Source organism: Thunnus maccoyii, chromosome 1, assembly GCF_910596095.1.
Source record: "Thunnus maccoyii chromosome 1, fThuMac1.1, whole genome shotgun sequence".
NCBI classification, from domain to species: Eukaryota; Metazoa; Chordata; class Actinopteri; order Scombriformes; family Scombridae; genus Thunnus; species Thunnus maccoyii.
In genome coordinates, this window is record NC_056533.1 from 17,310,291 (window position 1) to 17,332,936 (window position 22,646).

Genomic DNA, 22,646 nt, shown 5'->3' on the forward strand with positions numbered 1-22,646 from the left:
TTGACCTACAGGTATAGACCTATCCCATGTTTGGACCAGACTGCTGATTTCTGAAGAACCAACGATCAACTCTCAGTTTCATACTGCCTGAGGTGAGACACAATAATCACATGATAACATACATGTTTACATTAGTATAGCACATAAGGGATGATGGTGTGAAGCATATTGTGTAGTTGGTATATTGCACAGATTCTATTGGAAACAATGACTTTTATCCCCTGCCTTGTAACATTTACACTTTTATCTCCTCTGATATTACAAAACAGTATAACTACTATTTTTGTTCTCTGTTAATCAAAAGTAATACGAATGAATTACTGTATCAGAATCTGTCAGCATACAGTAGCACCCTCCAATTCCAGCACTGCTGCAGAGAGAGAGGCAGGCTACTACGATGAAACAGCATCACATTCCTATTGGTGGAAAAAACATCCACTGAAGAACACCGATTGGTTGAATCAGCTGTCTTTCATGAGGAAGGGTGTGTCCATATAGTAATTTATATGATCATATGGTACAAACATATCACCCTGGAAGTGTGTGTTTGTTTAGGTGTGGTTCAGAGATGAGACAGGCAGAGCAGAGGAGGAAGGTGGATGCAGCGAGGGAGGAAAGAGATGGAAAAGGAAGCAGCAATAGACTGAGAGTGCTTTTGTTATGTACTTTTGCTGTAGGAAGGGCGTTTACTCAGCTCAAATCAGAATGAACGCCTATATTTAATGCCATAGATTTGATTTACTGTTGATTTCTGACCCTTTTTGAATATTGACATGATTGCAGAGCTGAAACAATGAATTGGTCAAATCAGAAAATGAATCATAAACTATTTTAATGATCAATTATTCATTCAAGCAAAAAAGCATTTGAAGATGTCAGCCTGGGCTCTGGGAACTTGAGAAAGACCAAATCATTAACTGATTAATTGAGAAAATAATAAGCTGATTAACAGGGAATTGAAATAATCAGTAGTTGCAGCCTGACATGATCAAACATTTTTCCCTTGCATGAGAATGAAAATTAATTGTTGTATTCAATTCCAATACATTTCAGTCCAAATGCAAAGCTCTGTGTTGTCATTGTTGGTACATTTTTATATGTGTTACAGTGTTAAACATAGTTACCTATAGACAAACAGACAGACAGTGTCACAACAAGACAGGAAGACAAATCTGCAGGAAGACAAAATGATGAGGAAACTCACACATTTACTGATACTGACTCTTGTGTTATTGACAGGAAGCAAACAGGTGGAAGAGTAAAACAAAAATAGTCAAGTCAAACACTAAGTCAAACAGTCAGAGGATATAAAGACAGATTGGGCAGAAAACAGTGCGGTCAACAGAGAAAGAAACATGGAGAAAAGAAATGGACAACATAATCAATATCAACATAAAAGCATCAGCTTCCTGAATTATGCATTACTGCAGACTGGACTGAGAAGCAGCCATTCAGAGAATTAACACAGGCAGTATACAAACAGCTAAAGAGTGCACGGATCTGCAAGAAAGCAGTCATATGATCCCTGATCAGCCCTGAGCTATTAGAGAGAGAGAGAGAGAGACAGAGAGAGCATGGCATACAGAGAAAGAGAGACAGAGCAAGAGAAAACAACAAAAGAGGGAAAAAAGCAATGGTTCTTGTAATGCATTTTACTGTAGTCTCAGTGCTACTCCAGTTTCTTGTGCTGTGTGTTGTAATGGATCCAAAGTTGTGTAGTTGGTGTGGTTGGAAGCTTTTACATCCATTCTCTGGTGAGGTGGAGGCCCACTGGACGAATACCTCATAAGCTGCTACTCGGTGGAGAAAAGGTAAAACTCCTATTTGATAAAGAATGTACATTTTAGTAATGACTGTACTATTATCACATTAAATCAAGATTAATTAGTAAAATATCTGAAGAAAGAATCTTTTGGTATGTTTTGTTTATGTGTGACAGTTGAAGGGTTTCATCCTGTGTTGTGTGTGATTTAGTGAGAAGAAAGTAAAGTGGCGATGGTCTGTAAGAGAAAGCCACTGGCCGTACAGGGACTACACCTTGTGTCTCTAATACACAAGTAGATTTTGAGGAAATGTAGGAGCCTGATAATCAGACGTTTAGCCATTTTGTTTCATTTATTTACTTCATTTTGGGTCTGGAACCAGGCTAGCAATATGGATGACTTGTTCTTTATGAAAACAATGATTCTTGATGTGCATCTGTGCATCCTGTTGAGCCGAAGGTCACATACAAACATTCCAGCCAGGAATGTTTTGATATTTGATAAAGTTGTGATGTCTAGCAATGCAACACTTGAAGTTATCCTTGTAAAATAGAGAAGAGCATATACGTATACTAAAAACATTTGCGTTCCTTGAGATGTGCGCTGATGATGGAAACTGTTTATACACTCCTCTCTAATCATCTTCTAAAATCTTGATTGCATCGACTGTCTGCTCTGCCCCAGGCTGCAGTTCAGAAGAAGACCAAGACTGATCTGAAGTCAAAACAGAGAGGGTCATCTGGTGTCACTGTCCTTCTGGGGATCAGAAAATCAAAGGAAACTTGACTGGAAAATACCAGGTCAGCAGAAACCAGACCACAGAGAGCCACTTCAGGACTCAGGGATCTGCTCGGTTCGCAATCCTCTCTGCACCAAGACACTGGGGAGAGGAGGCTCCCACTCACTATGTACTCCCCTCAGAGTCTCCACCGTTGGGGCATCACTCATACCGAGAGTATGGAGCGGTTAGCCTACAGCCAAGGTAGGCTAGCAAGTGGTTTTTGAATTTATGACCCTGTCTGTTATATAATGATAACTCCTGTCTACTGCCACTGCAATGTGGTCTCAGACTATGTTTTCATATCTTATGAAAAATAGTGTTATAGCAATCGTTTGAGTCATTCAAATGTCATTGCACCACAACTAATTAGGTTTAAAGTGGGCTGGTAAAGTAAAATACAGCGAAAGTAAGAAGCAATTTGGTCACAGTTTTGGGGAAAACATGCACTGAAAATGGCAACAAATTTCACAATAGATAATACTTTTCTATGAGTCAAGAATGAGCCAGAGTCACCAGAGATGAAGAGAAATGCATTAACAACCGAAAACATCTCTCCTGGCTATTCTAATACATTAAAGCTGATTTTGCATATTATAACCTTTACAGTTGCCACTCTGACCCTAACACTTATTCTTAGGAAGTAAATCGACTGGCCCCATGATTATGTGAAACATAATTTTATTTATGTCTATGTACTGAAGTCCTACAGCTGATCAGTATCAGCAGACTCTTACAATCACCAATAACATTTAAACAAGTCACCAATCAAAGTAGACTCTAAAGTGGCCTTTATAGTCTGACAAACGTTGGTATAATCCATGACACTGACGGTCACAAATTATTTGTATATTGCAAAAAGTTAGAAAAGAAAAGTCAAATTTCTCCAGCAAAACCCCACCTACCTGACACTTGCAACCAACAAAAAAAGTATTTAAAGAAATCACAACATTACATATTTTATTAATTCATCAAATTAATTACATAATTAATTAATCCAGTCATATTTAATGTGAACTCTCTCGCTGGGCATCCTGGTAGCTTAGGGCTGAAGGTGCTGACCATGGACCACGACATCCTGGTTTGTGTCCAGCTGAGGATCTTTGTTTCTGTCATCTTTTTACTGTCAGCTATCTAATAAAGGCATAAAATGCTCATAATGTTCAACTTTACACCGCCAGATGTAATTGTAGTTTAGAATCCTAAATATCTTTTATTCTAATTTATCTTTAAAATATCAGACTTAGCCTAAAAACGTTTAATATATGTGTCTAATCATTGAATGACCAGAAATATCACTAAGTTCGTCAGTGGTGGCTACGGCCCTGACACTAACTGTATATGTTAGACTGTTTCCTTTCTTTTTTCTTTGCTTTTCTCCTCACATATCTGAAAATAGCTCTCTCCGGGTCCTCTGTATCCATGCATCTCTGCCCCCCTACACATAATCACCATCATGCATGCAGCCGTGCAGTTCTTTCTTCCAGCAGCAGGGGGCGGCAGCTCAGCAGCGCAGCAGCCGCTGAGATCATTACGTAGTGGTGCTGTCTTTTGTGTGTGTGTGTGTCTTGTGAGCAGCCTTTTGACACCGCCCCTCCGCAGGGTGCAGAGGGAGCCGTCAGGGGCCAACTATCGGTTACGTCTGCAGGCTGTAAACAAATCTCTACAACACCACGATGTACGGAAAAGACACATTTCCTGGGCAGCTGCTGTCACCGCCGGTGCTAACGTTCACCATGTAACCGCCGCCTAGCTACGCTTTCCAGTCCGAGGACGTTACGACGGTTGGTTTTTGACACCAGTGAGACCTGTCGTTGTTTTGACCGGTGGTATCACAGGTATTTTATGCTATTGTCACGGTGGTCGCCGGGTGAATTACACACCCAAGTTAGCTCGTTAACGGTTCGCAACCCGTATGAATCTGGCTGTTTTCGCACCGACCAGCGTTCACCAGCTAAGTTATAATCAGTTCAGAGGTACGTGAACATGGCATCGCCCGCAGAGCACGACCTGGCTCTGTCTGAAGCGGACGGCAGCAAGGAGAAAGCTCAGGTGTTTGGGATATTGAGGTTGCAAGAGGAGAAATCTGGTGCTGGGGAGAAAGCTAACAGTACAGCGAGAGGAGGAGGAGGAGGAGGAGGAGGAGGAGACGGGCGATGGCAGGCTCCTATCTTCGCTTTAGCTAGGAAAGCATCCGAGACCATTTCAGGGAGCATTCACGTTCTGCCCAAAGTGTCGGAGCACAGGACGTCTCTGCCCGGGGACTGGAGCGTCCAAGGTAGAGTATAAATCATACGGGGCGTTAATGGAGGTAGTTGATAATAACACGATTGATGACACCCAGCACCTGATTGTTTTAAGAACACAGGAGTAAATGTCACCTAACCCTGTGCTTATCAGCCTGTCTACACTGAAGGATTCCCCTCTGAGATGTTCACGAACAATCAATAATTCAGTTAGATGCTAATTGGAGCACAGTTAATAGTTTCAGCTGGTGTGGATAAGTGTGACAAACTAACTTCTCTCTCCTCCTCTCTCTCTCTGTTATGTCCGACATTACCTCACCACCCTCTGTCTGTGTGGCCAATTGATTTTTCATAGATCAGTGCTGCTTTCATGCTTTGATGGTGTAGCATCATCTGTTAGTGGTGCTGTAGCTGTGCTGCTGGGTTTTATACCACCACACAGCTTTACGGCCTGAAGCATCACATGCTACACTGATACAAATGTTTAAAAAAACGTCTGTCTCTCTTTCTTCTTGGTGTTATCACAGTGCTTTGTACGCAGCTTTGGCTGGTCACATGATGATAAAACTAGTCAAAGGGTTACTTTTTTCCCGTCAGTATCCTCAGGGCCAGCTGCCCAAGGGCCCCTAACAGTGATGCAGCCCCCAAGATGTTTTCTGTTGATCTGTCAGTGTCTCTGCCTCTGGACTAACCTGCTTGGGCAATTAAAGCTCTTCCACATTACTCGGCAACATAGGTGTGCATTTTCACCTGACACTGTTTTGTCCTCTTCTGGTGTTTGGCTACACATTAACCTGGAGGGAGGGTCACGTGTAGAGCATACCTGTGTGGGAGGTCATAAATCCAGGCCCTTGAAGGTCTTCCATAATGAAAATATTAAATACAATGTTTGTTTGTTTTTTTAGGTCAGATGCAGTTAATGCCAAAGTTATAGATGCTGTGTAGACATAATGGGTTTGCTACAATAAGACACAGATAGTAATATCAACACCAGCAAAGATTACAAACATGTCAATTGTAGAAGAGTTGGACAACTAAGCATTAAATGTATTTCGCCATAAAACCCCTAAATACAATAAAATAAACCAGGAAGCTGCTTTTTTACATTTAAATTGATAATGAATTTAATGTGAAAGCAAGACTTTCACCTGACTGACTCAGTTTTTTATTCTTCAGATAAGAGACTAATCATGTTTTCAAGATTTAATATGCTTGTTCATATCCTTTAATTAAAAGAAGAAAAAGAAAAAAGACATACAGTCTTATAAATAGTATAAATATTGAACATTTGCAGATATTATATTGAGACCACCCTTTGAATCTTGACTTAAGTATTTTAAGTATTGTGTCAGAATTCTCTTGTCTGTTGTCCAGGGTTGGGAGTGTCTTCCTCTGTTCCACAGCTCCAGTTTAACAGACGGTATCACTGCAGTCAAACAACTGGCTAAACATTTCCATAGAGTTACAGGTTTCTACTTGGGTATTTGACATAGCATTTTCACATTTTGAGTAGTTACACAGTGACTTGGTACCCTGCAACTGAGTATTTTGACATCCATGAATCATCAATTTGAAGACCCTTTAGTGTCTGTGTGCCTTCCTGCCGTCTCTTTGAGCTGAACTTCTCCACGCATTCATCTCATGGACGTACAGTATGCTCCATTGGCATATTATGACGTCTGCATTAACACAGCAGCTACACTGGTGAACATATTGTGTCTTGTGTGTGGCTTTCGTCCCACAGCCCTGAGAGACCCCATGGCCATGGAGCGAGCCAACCTGCTGAACATGGCCAAGCTGAGTATTAAAGGGCTGATCGAGTCGGCTCTGAGCTTTGGAAGAACGTTGGACTCAGACTACCCACCTCTCCAGCAGTTCTTTGTCGTCATGGAGCACTGTCTCAAGCATGGCCTCAGAGGTGAGAGGCTGAGGGGGGTTTAAAATGCTGTCTGGTGTGGATGTATCTGCAACCTCCCTACTTATTAAGATTGAATGTCTAGGCTGCAAAATTCCTGTACCTTTTTCAGAGAAGATGTCATTCCAACATTTTTACTCTCTCGTGCGTGTCTGACTGAGAAGAATCTCTTTCTCTCGTCTCTCCAGTGAAGAAGTCCTTCCTGGGCTTTAATAAGTCTCTGTGGGGTCCTTTGGAGCTGGTGGAAAAACTGTGTCCTGAAGCAGCAGAGATCTCGGCCTCAGTACGAGACCTGCCTGGACTTAAGTAAGGAAAACTTTTATGTACACACACATGCTCACACAGAACTTAAACTAACATCTTGCTGGAAGAACATGAAACACAACACAACCACACATACACGTGCACGAGAACATAACCTGAGCCAGAGCAGGGAAGTACCTGAGTGTCATTTACTTTCACTTCACCTTTCCTCTCACTGCTGCCTCACTTCTGCCTTTTCCTTATTACTCTACTTCTTTATTATTATTTTTTTCATTTTTTAGAAACTGTTAGATACATTGTAGATACTACACTATGATGTGACAAACAGTTAACGGTTGAAATCGAGCTTGAAATTAGTTGTGATACTATCAGTTGTTGGGCAATAGGCATGAGTCACTGATGGCGCAGTAATATTTCTGTTGCCTGTTTCTTGCATCTGGCTGACGGTGTAATTGGCATTTATATTTCTTACTACAACTATCAAATTATCAGCTGAATCAAAGTTCCTTTATTTTACTCTAATAACAATATCAGTACCTTAAGAAATGTGTGTCTGAAAAGTGTCCAGGCTGCACACAGGGTAACGTGCACAGGAGTCGCTTGGAGACAGTCACGTGGCTGTTCTTTGCATGTAGTATGTTTATGTTAATTACCAATTAACTTGCTTAGCATGCAGGTGTGCACAATGTGTTGTTTAGATTTGGAGGGTGTACGCATTGGCTCCTCTGCGTGCCTCTGAGACTTTCGGTTGCCCATAACACCCTTCTTTGCATAGGTTTGCAGAGACATTTGTATCCTTAGAGAAACCTAATTCTGGTTTTAGTGGTGCATCCCATACAGTATTAATGTTAAGGTTTTGTCCTCTAGTGGCTGTAGTAAGCAAACTTTTGCTAAATCTCATCTGTGCTCATGATTCCCATGTCATACGTAACTCTAGCATTCAGTTATCAGTCACTAAAGAGCAGTCCCTCCAGGCAAGGAAGCAGTTTTTTCATTAAACTGAGTAATATTCAGTTCTCGTCTGGTCCAGTGAAATGAGGAACAGTTGTGTTGTTTATATGGAGAAGAGAGTCAGTTTCCTTTGGTGGTGCTGAGTCAGACCAACAGACACATAGCAGAGCTGCGCTTTTGCAACAACAAGTTTGGACCCAATTGTTAGATACTGTAGTGCAAACTGTGCCTGTCCCAGTGTTTTTCAGGGGATTAATGCTCTTCTAATACACAGGTTAACATTCAGATTATGGCTGAATATCTTTTTAACATGTTATTGTCATAAAGTAAATGTGGAATCAGTAGTTTGGTCTGACTCAAAGCTGAAATCCAGAATATTTTTATAAAATGAATAACATTTGTCCAGTTGGCCACAGTTTTTACAGAGAATAAAATAAATAGACAAAACCACAATAGGATGCAAAAGACTAATCCCATTATTTGTCTGTGCCACCAGTCCTAGACCCTTAAAACCTCCTAAAAATGCAACTGTATCACTGATGTGTGTATGTGTTTGTTTTTTTTAACCAGGACTCCGTTAGGAAGGGCCAGGGCGTGGCTGCGTCTGGCTCTCATGCAGAAGCGGCTGGCCGACTATCTGCGACTCCTCATCACCAGAAAAGACCTGCTCAGGTACACACACATATACACACAGACTCTCTCACGCAGTAATAAGATACATTTGACCTGTTTTGGAGAATATAAATGTTAAAGTTACCCAAAGTACCCCAAACATCCCAATATTGCCCGAAAATTCATTAAACACAGCCTGTCCTCTGACAGACTAATAACCTTCTAGAGCTACAACATCTAAACAATTTCACTGTCTGTTTGCTTGATAGTTGTAGATCCTTGCAGCATATGAGAATCTTTTGTATCTTCCTCCACAGTGATTTCTACGAGAATTCAGCGCTGATGCTAGAGGAGGAGGGAGCAGTGATCGTGGGCCTGCTGGTGGGCCTGAACGTCATCGATGCCAACCTGTGCGTCAAAGGGGAAGACCTGGACTCTCAGGTAACCACCGCCCTGAAACGGTATTCTACTACTTGACTCAAAGACAACGATCTGACCATGTGGTTGTATTTACAGCTCTCCACTCTGTCGTCACTATGATTAGACCTGATTGTCTGCTTGCATCATGCTAAGCAAAGGAGGAAATTGGTCTTATGTCATTAAAAAAAAAAGAGCGTAACTGTACTTCCTGTGCCCTCTTGACCATTGACATGAAACAGTTGTTCATTGATTTTTGGTTCGGGAAGCAGAAATACAGATAAGAATTGTCTGTTTCATTCATTATCTTGGCATCTAGCAGATGGAGAGCAGAGACTGTGGTGTCATGTTTGTACTCCACGGCTGGAGACTTTGTCCTGAGTGCAAACACATTTTCTCACTAATGCAAACACCTTGTGCAGGCTGTATTCACACATGACTGGATGTGTCTGAGATACATTTGTAATGTGAAGTCATCTGGAAATTTGTTTGTTCAGATCCAGTCATATTCTGATTACATGGTCAGGATTACATCTTGCATCAAGATTATAGAGCCACACAGATTTTATTTTTAATGCCAAAACTCTTGTTAGAAGTTAAATAATTCAGTAATTTGTCCACTCTTACCAATAGTATTGGGTTACTACATGTCTTTATGATTTGTTTCAATTCTTTGCAGTGTTGTTAGCCTGCTCTGCATGTGTGCAGGAGGCAGAAATTGATTATTTTAGCCAATGCAGACACAGTAGCATTAGGATTAATATTAGCTTATTAGATATTAATTGCTTTATCACTTTCATGCATGAAGTTAGGGTTTTGTTGGCTCTGTCTGAGTTTTTATTTGTGTAACCAAGTACCTGCATGATTATAAACATACCTGTTTGGTTGCAACGGCTTTCCCGATGACTCATTTACCCAATTAATGGTTGTGCAAACTCTACTTCTCAGTCTGTTCTCCCTCAGTGAATTATATTGGCTGAGTTTTTACACAGCTTCTTATTTTTATTCTTCTAGGTTGGGGTGATTGACTTCTCCATGTACTTGAAGAACGACATTGATGATTACAGGAGTGAAGAGAGGTACAGTCCGTTTGTCTCTCCACTCTGTTTTGTACAGTACTGTCTTTTAAACCGCCTCCAAATGTGATGCAGAGCTGATTTTATGTCTGTTTCCATGACAACAGGAATAGCCAGATAGCATCCATCTTGGATCAGAAGAACTATGTAGAGGAACTGAACCGACAACTCAAGTAAGACATTTGTTTTTTTAGTGGAGACAGACCGGTCTGTATGGTTTTCACCAAACTTCCTGGTTATGATGGTTCAAAGAAAGGAAGTCCTTTGTTCTTAATGCTGTGTGTTTAGAGCATAAACAGTGGTGGTTTAAGTCAGCCTTTCTTTTTCATATGCCGTTTATGATGCCTTCAATCAGAGGCAGACACCGTGCATGGCTGGTTGCATGTTAAAAATAGACCCTTTCTTTTTTTAATCAGTCAGTTTGTGTTTGAACAACTCTGGTTGTTTCAGAAGTGCAATTCTGTCTTGTCTGTCCTCACAGACAGATGCATTCAAAAACAGATTGTCTGTCACATTCAATCTTTAAAATGTTTTTCTTCTCACAAACATGACATCGCTGATGTTGTAACATTTATTCTTAATGAACTCACTCATCTTCATCACTCATAAACCTGCATTAATCTGCTGCCTTTGAGACTTCTGTACTTGAGATAAAGCTAAAGAAACAGCTTGTTCATGAATTAGGAAGGTTATTGCAAACAAACTTCTACATGTGTGACATGACATTAAATCACCTTTTTTCTTCAGTGTCCTTGGTGAATTGTATGAGCAGTCTCCTTTCTGAACATAGGCTAAGCTAACTGTGGCACTACTGTTATGGCACTGTGGCCATCAAAAGTCAAATTCAGGTCTGGTGAGACAGTTGAGAATGCAATCATCAAACATCATGAACATGACAACAGCACTTAGGAAAATACATTTTCTATTTTCTAATCAAAGGAATGCAAAGTTCTGATAAAGTTCATAATTTTAAGACCTTAACTGTGAATTATAACACATTACTTAAGTACAATGTCATTGTGACAAATTATGAGAAAAAAATGTTGCCCCCATAAATTCAGAAAGTCAGCCAAATTATCAGATATATTGATAATTTCTCTCTGTGTGCTTTTCTACATCCAGCTCCACAGTCCATGGTTTACAGGGCAGAGTGGACTCTCTGGAGAAGTCAAACTCTAAACTCATAGAGGAGGTGAGATAATATTGTTTATCACATTAGATGCATTGTTAACAATAACAAAAATGTATCACTACCCTCATGACTGAGCTGTACAGAACATGGCTGAGGTGCATTTATGTTTAACTATCCAGAAAAGGATCACAATATAATTTGGATTCATCTGCTGTTGCTGGCATGATTGATCACCTGAGATAATCTTTGTGCATGTCCACATGTTTTTGTGTGTGTAGTTAGCCATAGCCAAGAACAACATCATCAAACTGCAAGAAGAAAACCAGCAACTGAGGAGTGAAAACAGCCTTATTCTACTGAAGGCACAGCAGCATTTAGAGGTACACTGTACATACATACAATCACAAAATGATATCCCTTTCTCAAAATACAAAGAAACATTGGTTGTCTAATAAAGTTTGAGTTGCAGCCCACATTCGAACCAAAACTGACACCACAATTGTGGATTTAAAACTCAAGATTCCAGCACCACAGGCTGGTAAAACTGATGCATATTGTGGCTCATATATTCTTCTTATTGTTGATATTTACTCCAGACAACCCAAGGTGATGTGTCAGTGGAGAGAGACACCTACAAACAGTCTAGTCAGGGTCTGGATGAGATGTACAACGAGGCTCGAAGACAACTGAAGGAGGAGTGTCAGCTCAGACAGGTCAGACTGTAACTCCCTTTGTCTAAAATATGCATCTAAAATGTGAGTAGTATATTTTTGTGTGTAATTACATAAAAAAAATATGTGGATGTGGTTTCTTTTAGGATGTGGAGAATGAGTTGGTAGTCCAGGTGTCAATGAAGCAGGAAATGGAGCTGGCCATGAAACTTCTCGAGAAAGATATTCATGAAAAACAGGTCAACATACACTTTTGTGTATCTTTTCTCTGTCTTCCTTTTTGACCACTTGATTTATTTACAAAAGATTTTAAGAGCTGAGTGTACACAAAAGGAAAAACACTTCTCCACAGTGATTTACTGTGAATGCACCGATTGAATAAAATCACAAAACATGCAGATTCAACAATATACAATACATAAATATACAAGCATTGTGGGCGTTGTTAATAGTGACTTTTCAAAGATTGAAAGCCGAATCAGTAATTTTTTAGATATATTTAGACATAAACAGTTAAAGATGGTGACGTGGTTGCTCCTCAGACAGATGATAACAAGCTCTTTGGGGGCACAAGCTAAAAATATGGCAGCTGCCTGTACTTACTCACATGGCGCAAATAATACCTCGTGCCTGTCGCTTTAGTATTCCTGTCAGTGTCACACTTCTCACCACCAACCTGTGAACTCTGCAACATAAACACCACCAGCTGACATTTGTAGCCAAGCTGTGAGATACAGTAGCTGCCATGGCATCATCATCATCATCATCATCATAATAATAATAATAATAATCATCATCATCACAGCTTTGTAAGGAGGCTGCTGGGATCATTGACAATAGCAGCCTCAGGTGGATCAGCTGTCAGACTGGAGAACACTGTCAGCATCATTATTACACAGGTTGAATATGGAGGGTATGACATGAGAATATTTGTGTCGTGCAATGCTACATATAGTTTGCTCTATTTATATTTCAACCCTCTTAGTACTTTTCCTTAAATAATGCACACAAATCAGTGCGCATGTAGAGTTTTAATCTTGCACTGACCCCCAGTGAAATGAGTGGATAAGTACACAAATAAATAAATAATGCCCTGTGATAAATGAATAATTAAAGAATAAATGGGCAAATGATAAAATCAAGAAAGAGGATCATAATAAATTACAGTAAAACCGCTGTAGTAAAACAGAATCAGACATATGACAGCAATACTGGACCACAACACAACTGAAGATTTTGCTTTTGATCATCAGGACACACTGATTGGTCTCAGAACACAACTGGATGAGGTCAAAGCCATCAATGTAGAGATGTACCAGAAGATGCAGGTACAGGTACACACATGCAGCTCTACACCTTCTTATATCATCCACAAGATAAAAAGAATGAAGTAGAAATATCTGGTACTTATGACAGTGATTCTCATTTCTCAGTCGTCCGATGAAGAGATGAAGAAGAAGAACGATATGATCACTCGTCTGGAGGAGAAGACCAATCAGATCACCGCCACCATGAAGCAGCTGGAGCAAAGGTGAGATACACTGTCTGAGAAGGCACAGCACATACTGATCAAAAGAGGAAGATCACTTTCTCCCTCATATCTCCTCAGTTCCTCCAGCAGTCTAAACCAGATTCTTTACTGTACAGTTTTTCTCTGATTTACCTGAAAATACATAATCCTTCTGAGGCAAAGTAAATCACTCTTTGTATTTGTCTGCAAGAAAGTTTCAGAGTGAAACATAACACAGTCAAGAGTGCCAGTGGACCAGTTATGTTTTATTTTGTTAAAAGTACATAATTGTCTTTGTAAAATGTTCTGCATGGATCTGGTTGGAGCTTTGCTGAAGAGAACTGGGGGGAAACATGGGGGAAAATGGTTTCAGTGCTCAGGTTTTTACTGGAGGATATAGGTCAGGAGGTGGTAAGCCTTGTTTTTACTCTCCTATTTGCCCTGCAGACAAATATCTCCACAGTAAAAAAAAACATACCGAAGTGATTTGATCGTGGTGTTTATCAGTGCAACATGTAGTGTAAAATCAAGTCATCTACAGTTCCCACAGAACCCGACAGTATCTCATCTTTTGTGATCAATTCAGTAACCAGATGACAGTTTAAACAATATATCTATATTTATACTTTGTTTTGTGAAATACCTCCTCTGCTCTTTTTCCCTGAAGACTTGTACGGTTTTATTTAACAAAAGACGTTAGCGGAGGCAGTCCACCTCTATTATAAACAGCTGTGGGAAACCCTGGTGCCTATAAAACAGCAAATAGATGCAGTAAAAAGTGTTTGGACAGTGTGTTAATAATGAATAGATTTTGAAGTTGAGGCAAAACAACACATTTGGAGATTAAGTGAAAATGTATCTCCAAAATGCCAAACCGTTTTGGTAACACAAAACCCTTTTTTAGCAGCTTCGGTCAGGGTTCAACAAAAGCAGGCAAAAATTTGAGATACTTGACGGTGATAATATATGGCTACATTTGCTCTACAGATTAAATTTTATAGATTAAACTAAAATGAGCCAAAATGTTCTTAAAGTGACCTGAGGAGAGGCCACCTCCACTAACATCATTAAAAAATGAATGAATACATATAAATGAAATAAACTCTCAAGGAAAATAGAGCAGAACCCCATTGCACAGAAAATGCCATATATTTAATGTGTGTGGGTATTGTTCAGGCTGTCATCTACTAATTAAATTGATCAAAATGAGATCCATCCGTGTAGCTTACCACCTCTTATTAACAACTTCCTGTGGGAAACCCTGTAAGCGTAATTTATTATGTCTATTAAAATCTACCGCAGATGTTTTCATGCATGATACCTTTTCTCGGTCACTATTGCACCTTCGATGTATAAGTGCTCCATACTTGCATCAGTCATGATGGAAGCTTGTAGCTGTTTGTTGGTTCATTGATGCCTTATGATCCCTCCTCACCCCATCAGCTCCCAGTCAACACAGTCCATCATTCCCCTCGCCTCGCCTGTTGGTTTAAATCTGTTCCATCCTGTTTGTGATTGGTTGTGAATGTTTTTTGCTGCTCTAAATGTTTATGTAGGCTGGTAGGATACAGACCCCGGTTACACGTCTTATATTCAGTTTTTTTTTTTGTTGATCTGTTCGATTCGATGGAGCAACAGTCAGACCAAGCTGTGTTAAAGTTGCTGAAAAGTCAAAGCGGGTAATTAAGAAGATGAAAATGGTCTGATCAGAGCCAACGATTAAAAGAAAATGAATTAACAGCTAATCAGAAATCATCCCCTCAGAGTTTAACTTTACTTTCCAGGGATCAAACTAGTTTTACCTCCTGCAGATGTTGCTGTAACATAGAGCTCGCTTGCTTCACCTGAAAATGCCAGTTTCTGTCTGCTATGGTTATATTCATCTATCTGTCCACCACATTACCTTTCCCTGCTTTTCCTCTCCACCTCTTCACATCACTCATACGCTCATTGTGAAGTGAAATATATCCAGACTGTAGAAATCTGATGACAGTGTGAACCTGGCAACCTGACATCAGATTTCTGTGTGTTAATGCCTTTCATTTACACTCGCTGCTGTGTTTACGATGAATAAAATCACTCAAAGTGTTCAGTGTAACCGGGGCCACTTAGAATACTGATGTATTGACATCCTTTCTTCCTCCCTTCCTTTCTTCCCTCCTTCCTTCCTCCCTTCTGTTATCTCTTTTATACCATCCATTCAATCATTCATTCATCCATTTTTGCTCCCTTGAAACCTCCGTGTTTCTTCATTTTTTCCCTCCCCTGATTTTATCCCTGCTCCTGTGTGCAGTGACAAGGATCTGTTAAGTCAGACCAGAACGCTTGCTATGTCATTTGTAAAGTGTGCCAGCACAGACACAGAGCACCAGTACAAGCTAGTCAAGGACATCTCCTTCTGAGGACAAACATGCACATAACGCGCACATATGCAGACACACGGCTGCTTATGACAGAGTGAATAAATGGACTCAACTTAATGGAACATTCCTGTTTTATTTGCACACAATATTCAGATGGTTTTTACGGCCTGAGAGCAGCCAGAGAATCAGGAGAAACTGGAACGCATGGTTTGTTTCCTCAGTAACTGAAACATTATCATTAGCAGAGTGCTGGGATTCATACCGACCACTGCAACGTGTTTCATGGTCTTTGGTTAAATTACATACAGATAACTTTTAACAGCTGTGCTAAATGAAGATTAAGTTTCCTCTGAATGTCTTTTTCTCATTGAGCATCATCATCAGCAGCAGCTGTGTTTAGCCGCTCAGAGAACTGTCTGAATATTACATCAGTTATACTTTAATAGATGCTGAATTAATCATATACTACTTCTATTCCATCTATTCTCACATGCTCCGGCGTGCACACACATACACACAAATACACACACACACGCTACACATTCTTCCTGTCTCCAGTAGTCAGTTTATATGCAGTAACACTGAGATTAAGATTAATGAAATTCATGCTGGTTTGGGCTCTGAGGTGTAATTATAGTGTCCTTTTTATTGTTCTCGTTCACATTGAGTTAGAATGAGTACAGTGGGCTTCTCGCTCATATCACAACTACTGAGGAACCAGAGCCACCGATGAGCAAAGATGGTGTCACTGTAGTTTTTAGTGGCATCCATGTTGGCTCCGTGGAGATTGTTGAGTAACTTCAGCTGACTGTTTGCTGTCATGATCCCAACGTTAGAGGGGAAACGCACCTCATTGCCAGCCGACACTGTGTAGGTGTAAAGAAGAAGCAGTAACATGAAAACTATAATCAACATACAGCTGCCTGCGTGTCTTGTGCAGCCTCCTGCTTTTAATCAGTTGCCAGTTTGCTCTGCATGTGTCGCACCTCCTCACCTGCCCCCGACTAGCTGTGATGATCCCGTCTCCTCCTTGCTCTTCATCCTCCTGAAGGTTCACCTAAACTGAGAATTATAAGGTTGAGACTTGCAGCTTTAGCTCAATTCACTTGGTTTTGGGTTGTTGTTTTTTTTTTTGCAAAACAGACAGCTGAACCCAGTTTAAATGGATTCTAGTTACACTGCTGTAAACATCTGGAGCTTCTGCCAAGGGACGTTGAATGTGTAGTTGTGTGTCGTCGTCTTGGCATATTTATTGAATTTTGTGATAGATCAGGAAGTAATCATTCTACCTATTCTAACTCCATGTTCATAGTACTGTAACTCCTTTCAATTTGTAGAAGAATGAACACTCAGTACAGCTGTTTAAAACTCACAACTACTGTCTTTTACCACCGTGAGTAAATAAAGTTAGATGTTTTGAAAGTGCTGGGTGTGGTTTGAGTCTTTGGTCACGTTCTGTGTAGGTAGACACGGGTACATTTTATTTCCTGATTTCTCAGAGTCATGAATACTTCTCACATCCTGAAGTATTTGCTTTTTTATTAAGTTACCTTCCTGTTTTCAAAATTAAAATGTTGTGATTATGTAAAAGAAGAAAGAAAACATGGTAATGCTGCCCACCAGTTTACTCCGTCTGAGTTGCACACTGCATCTGGTTCGTCATCCTCTTTATTTATTGTCCATTCAGTTTGCTTTAAGGCGTTGTCTCTCATTGTATCATCACAAGTTTTTATTTTGACTCATCAGCCCTCCGTACTCCTTACTGTTTTCTGTTTTGACCCTCCACAACTCAAATCTAATCCCTGGTTGCATTCTTTTAAGTTTGTTGTAATAAAGCAAATTACATCATCATCCTTCTTCATTTACCCTCAGCCATCCCTCCTCCATCTTCCCACCCTTAACCTTGCTCCTTAACCGTCATCCTCCCTGCCGTCCCCCTCAGTTATTTTCTCCCTCCCTCCCCCGCCATCGTCCCCCTCAGTTTTTTCTCTCCATGGTCCTGAGTTTGTCCCTGGTTATAATGGTGCAGATTACAGGAGGCAGAGAGGCACCGCACCTCGGCCGAGGAGGGAACCAGACGTTTCAAGTTGGACTTTGCCAACAAGGCCGACAGCCTGCAGCGGCAAATCGAGCACAGAGAAAGACAACTGTAAGCAAAACACCTGCAGACAAACGCTGGCTCATTTACACACATATATGAATACTAACCTAAAGATGCTGCAGAGAGAAACAACACAATATTTACACCTTTAGCTTTACACTAAAACTTCTCTCGGTCCTAATTCATGAACCTAGGAAACAATAAATCATATTTATGACATTATTTAAAACACGCACATGTGCCATAGCAACAAACATATGACTTGTGTTGCATGTAACTTCATTGCTCAGGAGACGTCAGATTTCCTTCAACCCAGGTTCATGTTGATCATGATTTTTAAAAAAGCAAAGCATAAAGACAAAATATACAGTAAACCAGTGCTGGAACAGTCTCTCACCCCCCTCTCTCTGTTTCTGTTTGTCATTGTTACTTTGTTTTGATGTTGTATGTACATGTCGGTGGTGTTTTTCCTGTAGCCAGCAGCTGGAGATGGACTTGAAGATAGAGAGAGAGTGGAGGCAGACATTACAAAATGATCTGGGCAGAGAGAGAGAGACGGTGGCTCAGCTCAGCACAGAGGCGCTGCAGATCAATGGCCTAAAAAGGGTAAAAAAGACAGAAGCATACATGTAGCACATTCTGTACGACATAAAATATGATCTGATTTGATGCATGTCGCCTGTTGTGTGTTTATTATTTTTCCAGGAGTTCCATCGCCTCCAGGACGAAAACATTCAGCTGAAGACGATCTGTGAAGACCAAGAACAAGCTCTCGAGGAACTAGGCTCCAAACTCAGCGAGTATGTATGCTTTCATTAATAAATGCTCTTTTTGTACTGTAATCAAGTGGTTTTCTATATTGCAGCAACCCAACTTATGTTCATAGTCCCAAGGATAGACTGAACTCAAATGTAATGTGAGATTTGATTCAGTTTTTGAAGTCAGACAAATGTTTCATTGGTTAATTGCATTTTAACATGTATTCTGATAGGAGTACAGTTGTTTTCATTATCATGTTTAGTTCAGCTAAAAAAATCAATTTTATATTCATACTAGTGTTGTATGTTTTAATTCATTTTCAACAAATCACATGTAATTAAAATTCCTGCAAATTAATAGATTACAGTTGATGAGAAAGTCAAACAAGCTTTTGAGACCCTCTAAAATGAAACCAAAAAGAAACCCTCACTGTTTTTTAACGATTTATTAAGAAATAAAGATGAAAAAAGGTTGATTACCTGTAGAGGTTAATTTATTTGTTTGATTTAACTCTCATTCACTTATTGTTTTCACAATCAGATCCAAAATGAAGATTGAGGACATCAAAGAGGCCAACAAAGCTCTTCAGGTAAAACTGTAGTTAATCACATAAAAATAGCAGAATGTCTTAAATCTAAATCTTCATCACTAAGATGTTAAATTAGGTGATTAGATTAGATATATATTAGAATAAGATAAAGGAGTGAGTAAAGTAAAGAAGTAGTGTATAAGCCCTGCATCGTTGGTCATGTGTGATTGTGGATCATTGAAGTATACCGTAGTATCTAGTGATTGTTTGTAATGTGTGTGATGTAGAGTTTGGTTGGAAAGGAGATGAACTGTGTCGTGTCGTTGCAGGGGGGTCAGGTTTGGTTGAAGGACAAGGAAGCCAGCCACTGCAAGCTGTGCGAGAAGGAGTTTTCCATCTCAAGACGAAAGGTCAGTCATCAAATAAACAAGTCTGTGTCAAAAATCTCAGACATGGTTAAAATTAGCTCTCGAAATAATCTGAGGGCTCCTGATTTCTTTCTGAGGTAATAGTCCACATCTTTTAAACATCAATTTTACACACTATCTGTCCTGTGAAAAATCATCAGGTGCGCAGAAGAACTTACAGTCGACAGAAAGTGAATCAACAATTTTGTTATAGCTCCACTGCTGATTTATTGTGGTTCTACCTCTGTGTGTATTCGCCTCCAGCACCACTGTAGGAACTGTGGGGAGATTTTCTGTAACAGCTGCTCTGACAACGAGCTTCCTCTACCTGCGTCTCCAAAACCAGTCAGAGTCTGTGACACCTGCCACGCCCTGCTTCTGCAGCGATGCTCCTCCAACCCCACTTGAAGGAAGTCCCACACTGCTGCCCTGGCTGTTTCAAACAATCTGAGATCAGACTCGTAAATACCCGCCCTCCTGTCCTCCGCAAGATCCACACCCGCCCCTCCCCAACTTATCTCAACAGTGTTTGCTGCTAAGAATGGACAGTGTGCATGAACAGTTAGTGCATTTGATTCGTCTTATTCACAGTTTGGAGAAAAAAAAGTCCCTCACTGACAAAATGAGGGACATCTGCATCAATCAGACCTTTGTTTTACGTCACTACATTTTCTGCAGAAGTTCTGCAAAGTAAAAAACAAACATCAAACATCTCTTATCATCAGACACAGACTAGAAGGCAGTCAGTCCACTATAGCATGGGCCAAAATGTCTTACTTGTTGACGGACAAGTTGGAAATTGAAGAAGTGAGAGTCTGTGGTCTGCTTTATTATCATAAAGAATCATGACATGTCAAATCAGCTGTCTAAATATGCATCAGTGACCTCTTAAGGGAGTCATGCAAGACAGCATGAAATCTCTTCTGCTTTAGTTCCCCTTGTTTCATGTGTTGTCCTGCACCAAAAGGACAAACATTACAAGATACGTTTTCCAAAACTTAATACATCATAATCAATAAATAATAAAGCAACATTTTGAGACAGTACAGCAGAATCAAATAGCTGGACTGTTTGGGTGATAAAGTTCAGGAAGCTTTAAGCTCTTAAACCATCGGCCCCTTCATCGCTCCATCTGACTGGCACTCACATTAAAACCAACCAGACTCCAACAGGCACAACAGGTGTGACTATATCAAGGTGAACTGCAGGCCTGCTATGTTGCCTGCAAACACTAACGCTGATCAGCAGGTCAGGTTTTGGCAAATCCCTTTCTAAAGTTTAGGAGGAGGAGCAACTTAACTATGAACTGATAGTGAAAGTGCACTAACTGTGAGCAGCTAAATGCAGATTCTTTCCTCAACCAAACCTTCAGTCTTATGTAGTATTACATCATTACAATGTTTGTATGGAGCCTCAAACGATATACAGTAGCTCTGTAGCCAAACAGGTGAGATACATCATTTATACATACAGTAAGAGTCTTACTGTCGGACGTCCGGTGGCCTTAATGTTGTTGAGTCTAACTCCAAAGCACCCTCTTCTGAGGTGCCGTAAAACACAAAGTAAAGGCAGCTTTTACACAGGCACAGGTTCAATCAAACTGCCTAATGAGAAACTAAACTAGATGTATTTCAGGCTGTGAGAAGATCAGAAGTGTGCCAGTTTTTTCACGTTTTCTGACCCCTTTTAAATGTCATTGTTTCACAGGAGCATTCGAATATTTTGGCTCTGCCATCATCAAAGATTTGTCCAGACAGAGGCACCAATTTGATCTGCTCTCCTCAGAATATTCAGTTTGAAATCTTCACTGAAACAAAGTCTTCCCTGCAAACTAATTCCAGGAACGTTTACTGCTTCAGGTTTTTCTGTGTTGACACTATGACTAGACTTGTTCCCCGTGAGGATGTAGCTTTCAAAGGAACTGAAAATCTTTTTTTTTTTTTTTTAAATTAAACAGCATTTGTGCCTGTGTAAATGCTATGGAAATCACCTACTTGTGCTTCTCTTGTTGCCAAAATGAGCCCTATATTTCAACAGGATCTCTACAGAGAGGATCTCTGTAGAGAGAATCTGAAATAACGGCCCAAGATGTTTCAAAGTAGCAACACTAGCCTATACTAGCCAAGCAAGCACTCGATTGAAGGCACATTTCACTGTTTCTTTGAGACACTAACGCAGTGGATGCTGCTTCACGGACCAAGAAGATTTAAATTAGAGTTGGTCAAACTGGCTCGTGTTGTTGAACCACTGACGGCTAACTGACAACACAACCACTTCACTGACGAGTTAGCGGCTGCTGAGAAGAGACGAGTGTTATTTCTGAAAACAACCACAAAGTATGTTTGAAAATTTGCCAATCCATGATTACCTGTAATGCAGATTAATTTGATAGTATTTATATTTAATTTTGTGTTTTATGCACATTATTTACTTTTGCGCTTTCCCGGTTCACTTGAAGTTAGTTGTAATGTGTGAAGATGGAAAAGACCCACATTTTACTGCTGCTCCATTCCTGAGAGGGGAAGTTTGAAACTTTGAACCAGTTTTTTTTTAAACAGATGCAGGTATACAGACATCTGTTTTTTTGTGTTATCAAACTAATGCTGATGACTGTGAAGTCTACAAGTCTTCAGTGACGGGTTCCTCTGCACATTCTGGTTTTGTATTTGTATACAATGTTTTGCAATTTGTGATTTTTTTCAAAGAACTGGAAATATTCATTCCCATGAAGAGATAAAACAGGCCTGAGTTCATTTCAGGGAGTGTTTTTTTTTCCAGATATGTAAGAGCTTCATAAAAGTTGATCATATCTTAGTAAAACAGGTAGAATGTTTCTGAATTGCACCCAGGCCTGAAACGTTTTTGTACAGTGTCACTCTTATAAATCTCCCAGCTTTCAATGGGACTTGTACAGTGTTGATACTACTGTATGTTTTATGTACATAATGTTGTTAATCACTGTGGCCCTTTAGCTTACTAAATCATGACATTAACTCTATGGCCAACAGTACGTTGCCTTCACTGTGTAGCAGTTTCTGATTAAATCAAGTTACACACAGAATGGTTCATGTTTACTGCAGGTGATTTTTTCCCCTCTGATTTCACAACTCAAAAGTGGATCCACTTCTTTTCTTGTCTATCAAGATGCCTTC

General features: G+C 40.1%; 1 protein-coding gene across 5 annotated transcripts; it reads left to right on the forward strand.

The window, feature by feature from the left end:
* The first annotated feature begins 2,533 nt into the window (after positions 1 to 2,533).
* Positions 2,534 to 22,555, forward strand: rufy2 (RUN and FYVE domain containing 2). Of its 5 annotated transcripts, none has more exons than XM_042415870.1 (19): positions 2,534 to 2,745; positions 6,532 to 6,705; positions 6,891 to 7,008; positions 8,488 to 8,589; positions 8,847 to 8,970; positions 9,961 to 10,025; positions 10,130 to 10,195; positions 11,145 to 11,214; positions 11,433 to 11,534; positions 11,751 to 11,867; positions 11,972 to 12,064; positions 13,079 to 13,159; positions 13,259 to 13,356; positions 17,728 to 17,847; positions 18,276 to 18,405; positions 18,505 to 18,599; positions 19,099 to 19,147; positions 19,417 to 19,497; positions 19,759 to 22,555. In XM_042415870.1, the coding sequence occupies exons 1-19, from the start codon at positions 2,670 to 2,672 to the stop codon at positions 19,900 to 19,902; spliced, it is 1,905 nt and encodes a 634-aa protein (XP_042271804.1). In that variant the 5' UTR covers positions 2,534 to 2,669; the 3' UTR covers positions 19,903 to 22,555. The 5 variants fall into 5 exon arrangements, with proteins under 5 accessions (XP_042271804.1, XP_042271813.1, XP_042271819.1 ...); XM_042415879.1 differs by having other exon boundaries at positions 2,535 to 2,745; positions 13,079 to 13,153; XM_042415853.1 differs by lacking the exon at positions 2,534 to 2,745 and adding an exon at positions 4,075 to 4,819.
* The last annotated feature ends 91 nt before the right edge of the window (positions 22,556 to 22,646 follow it).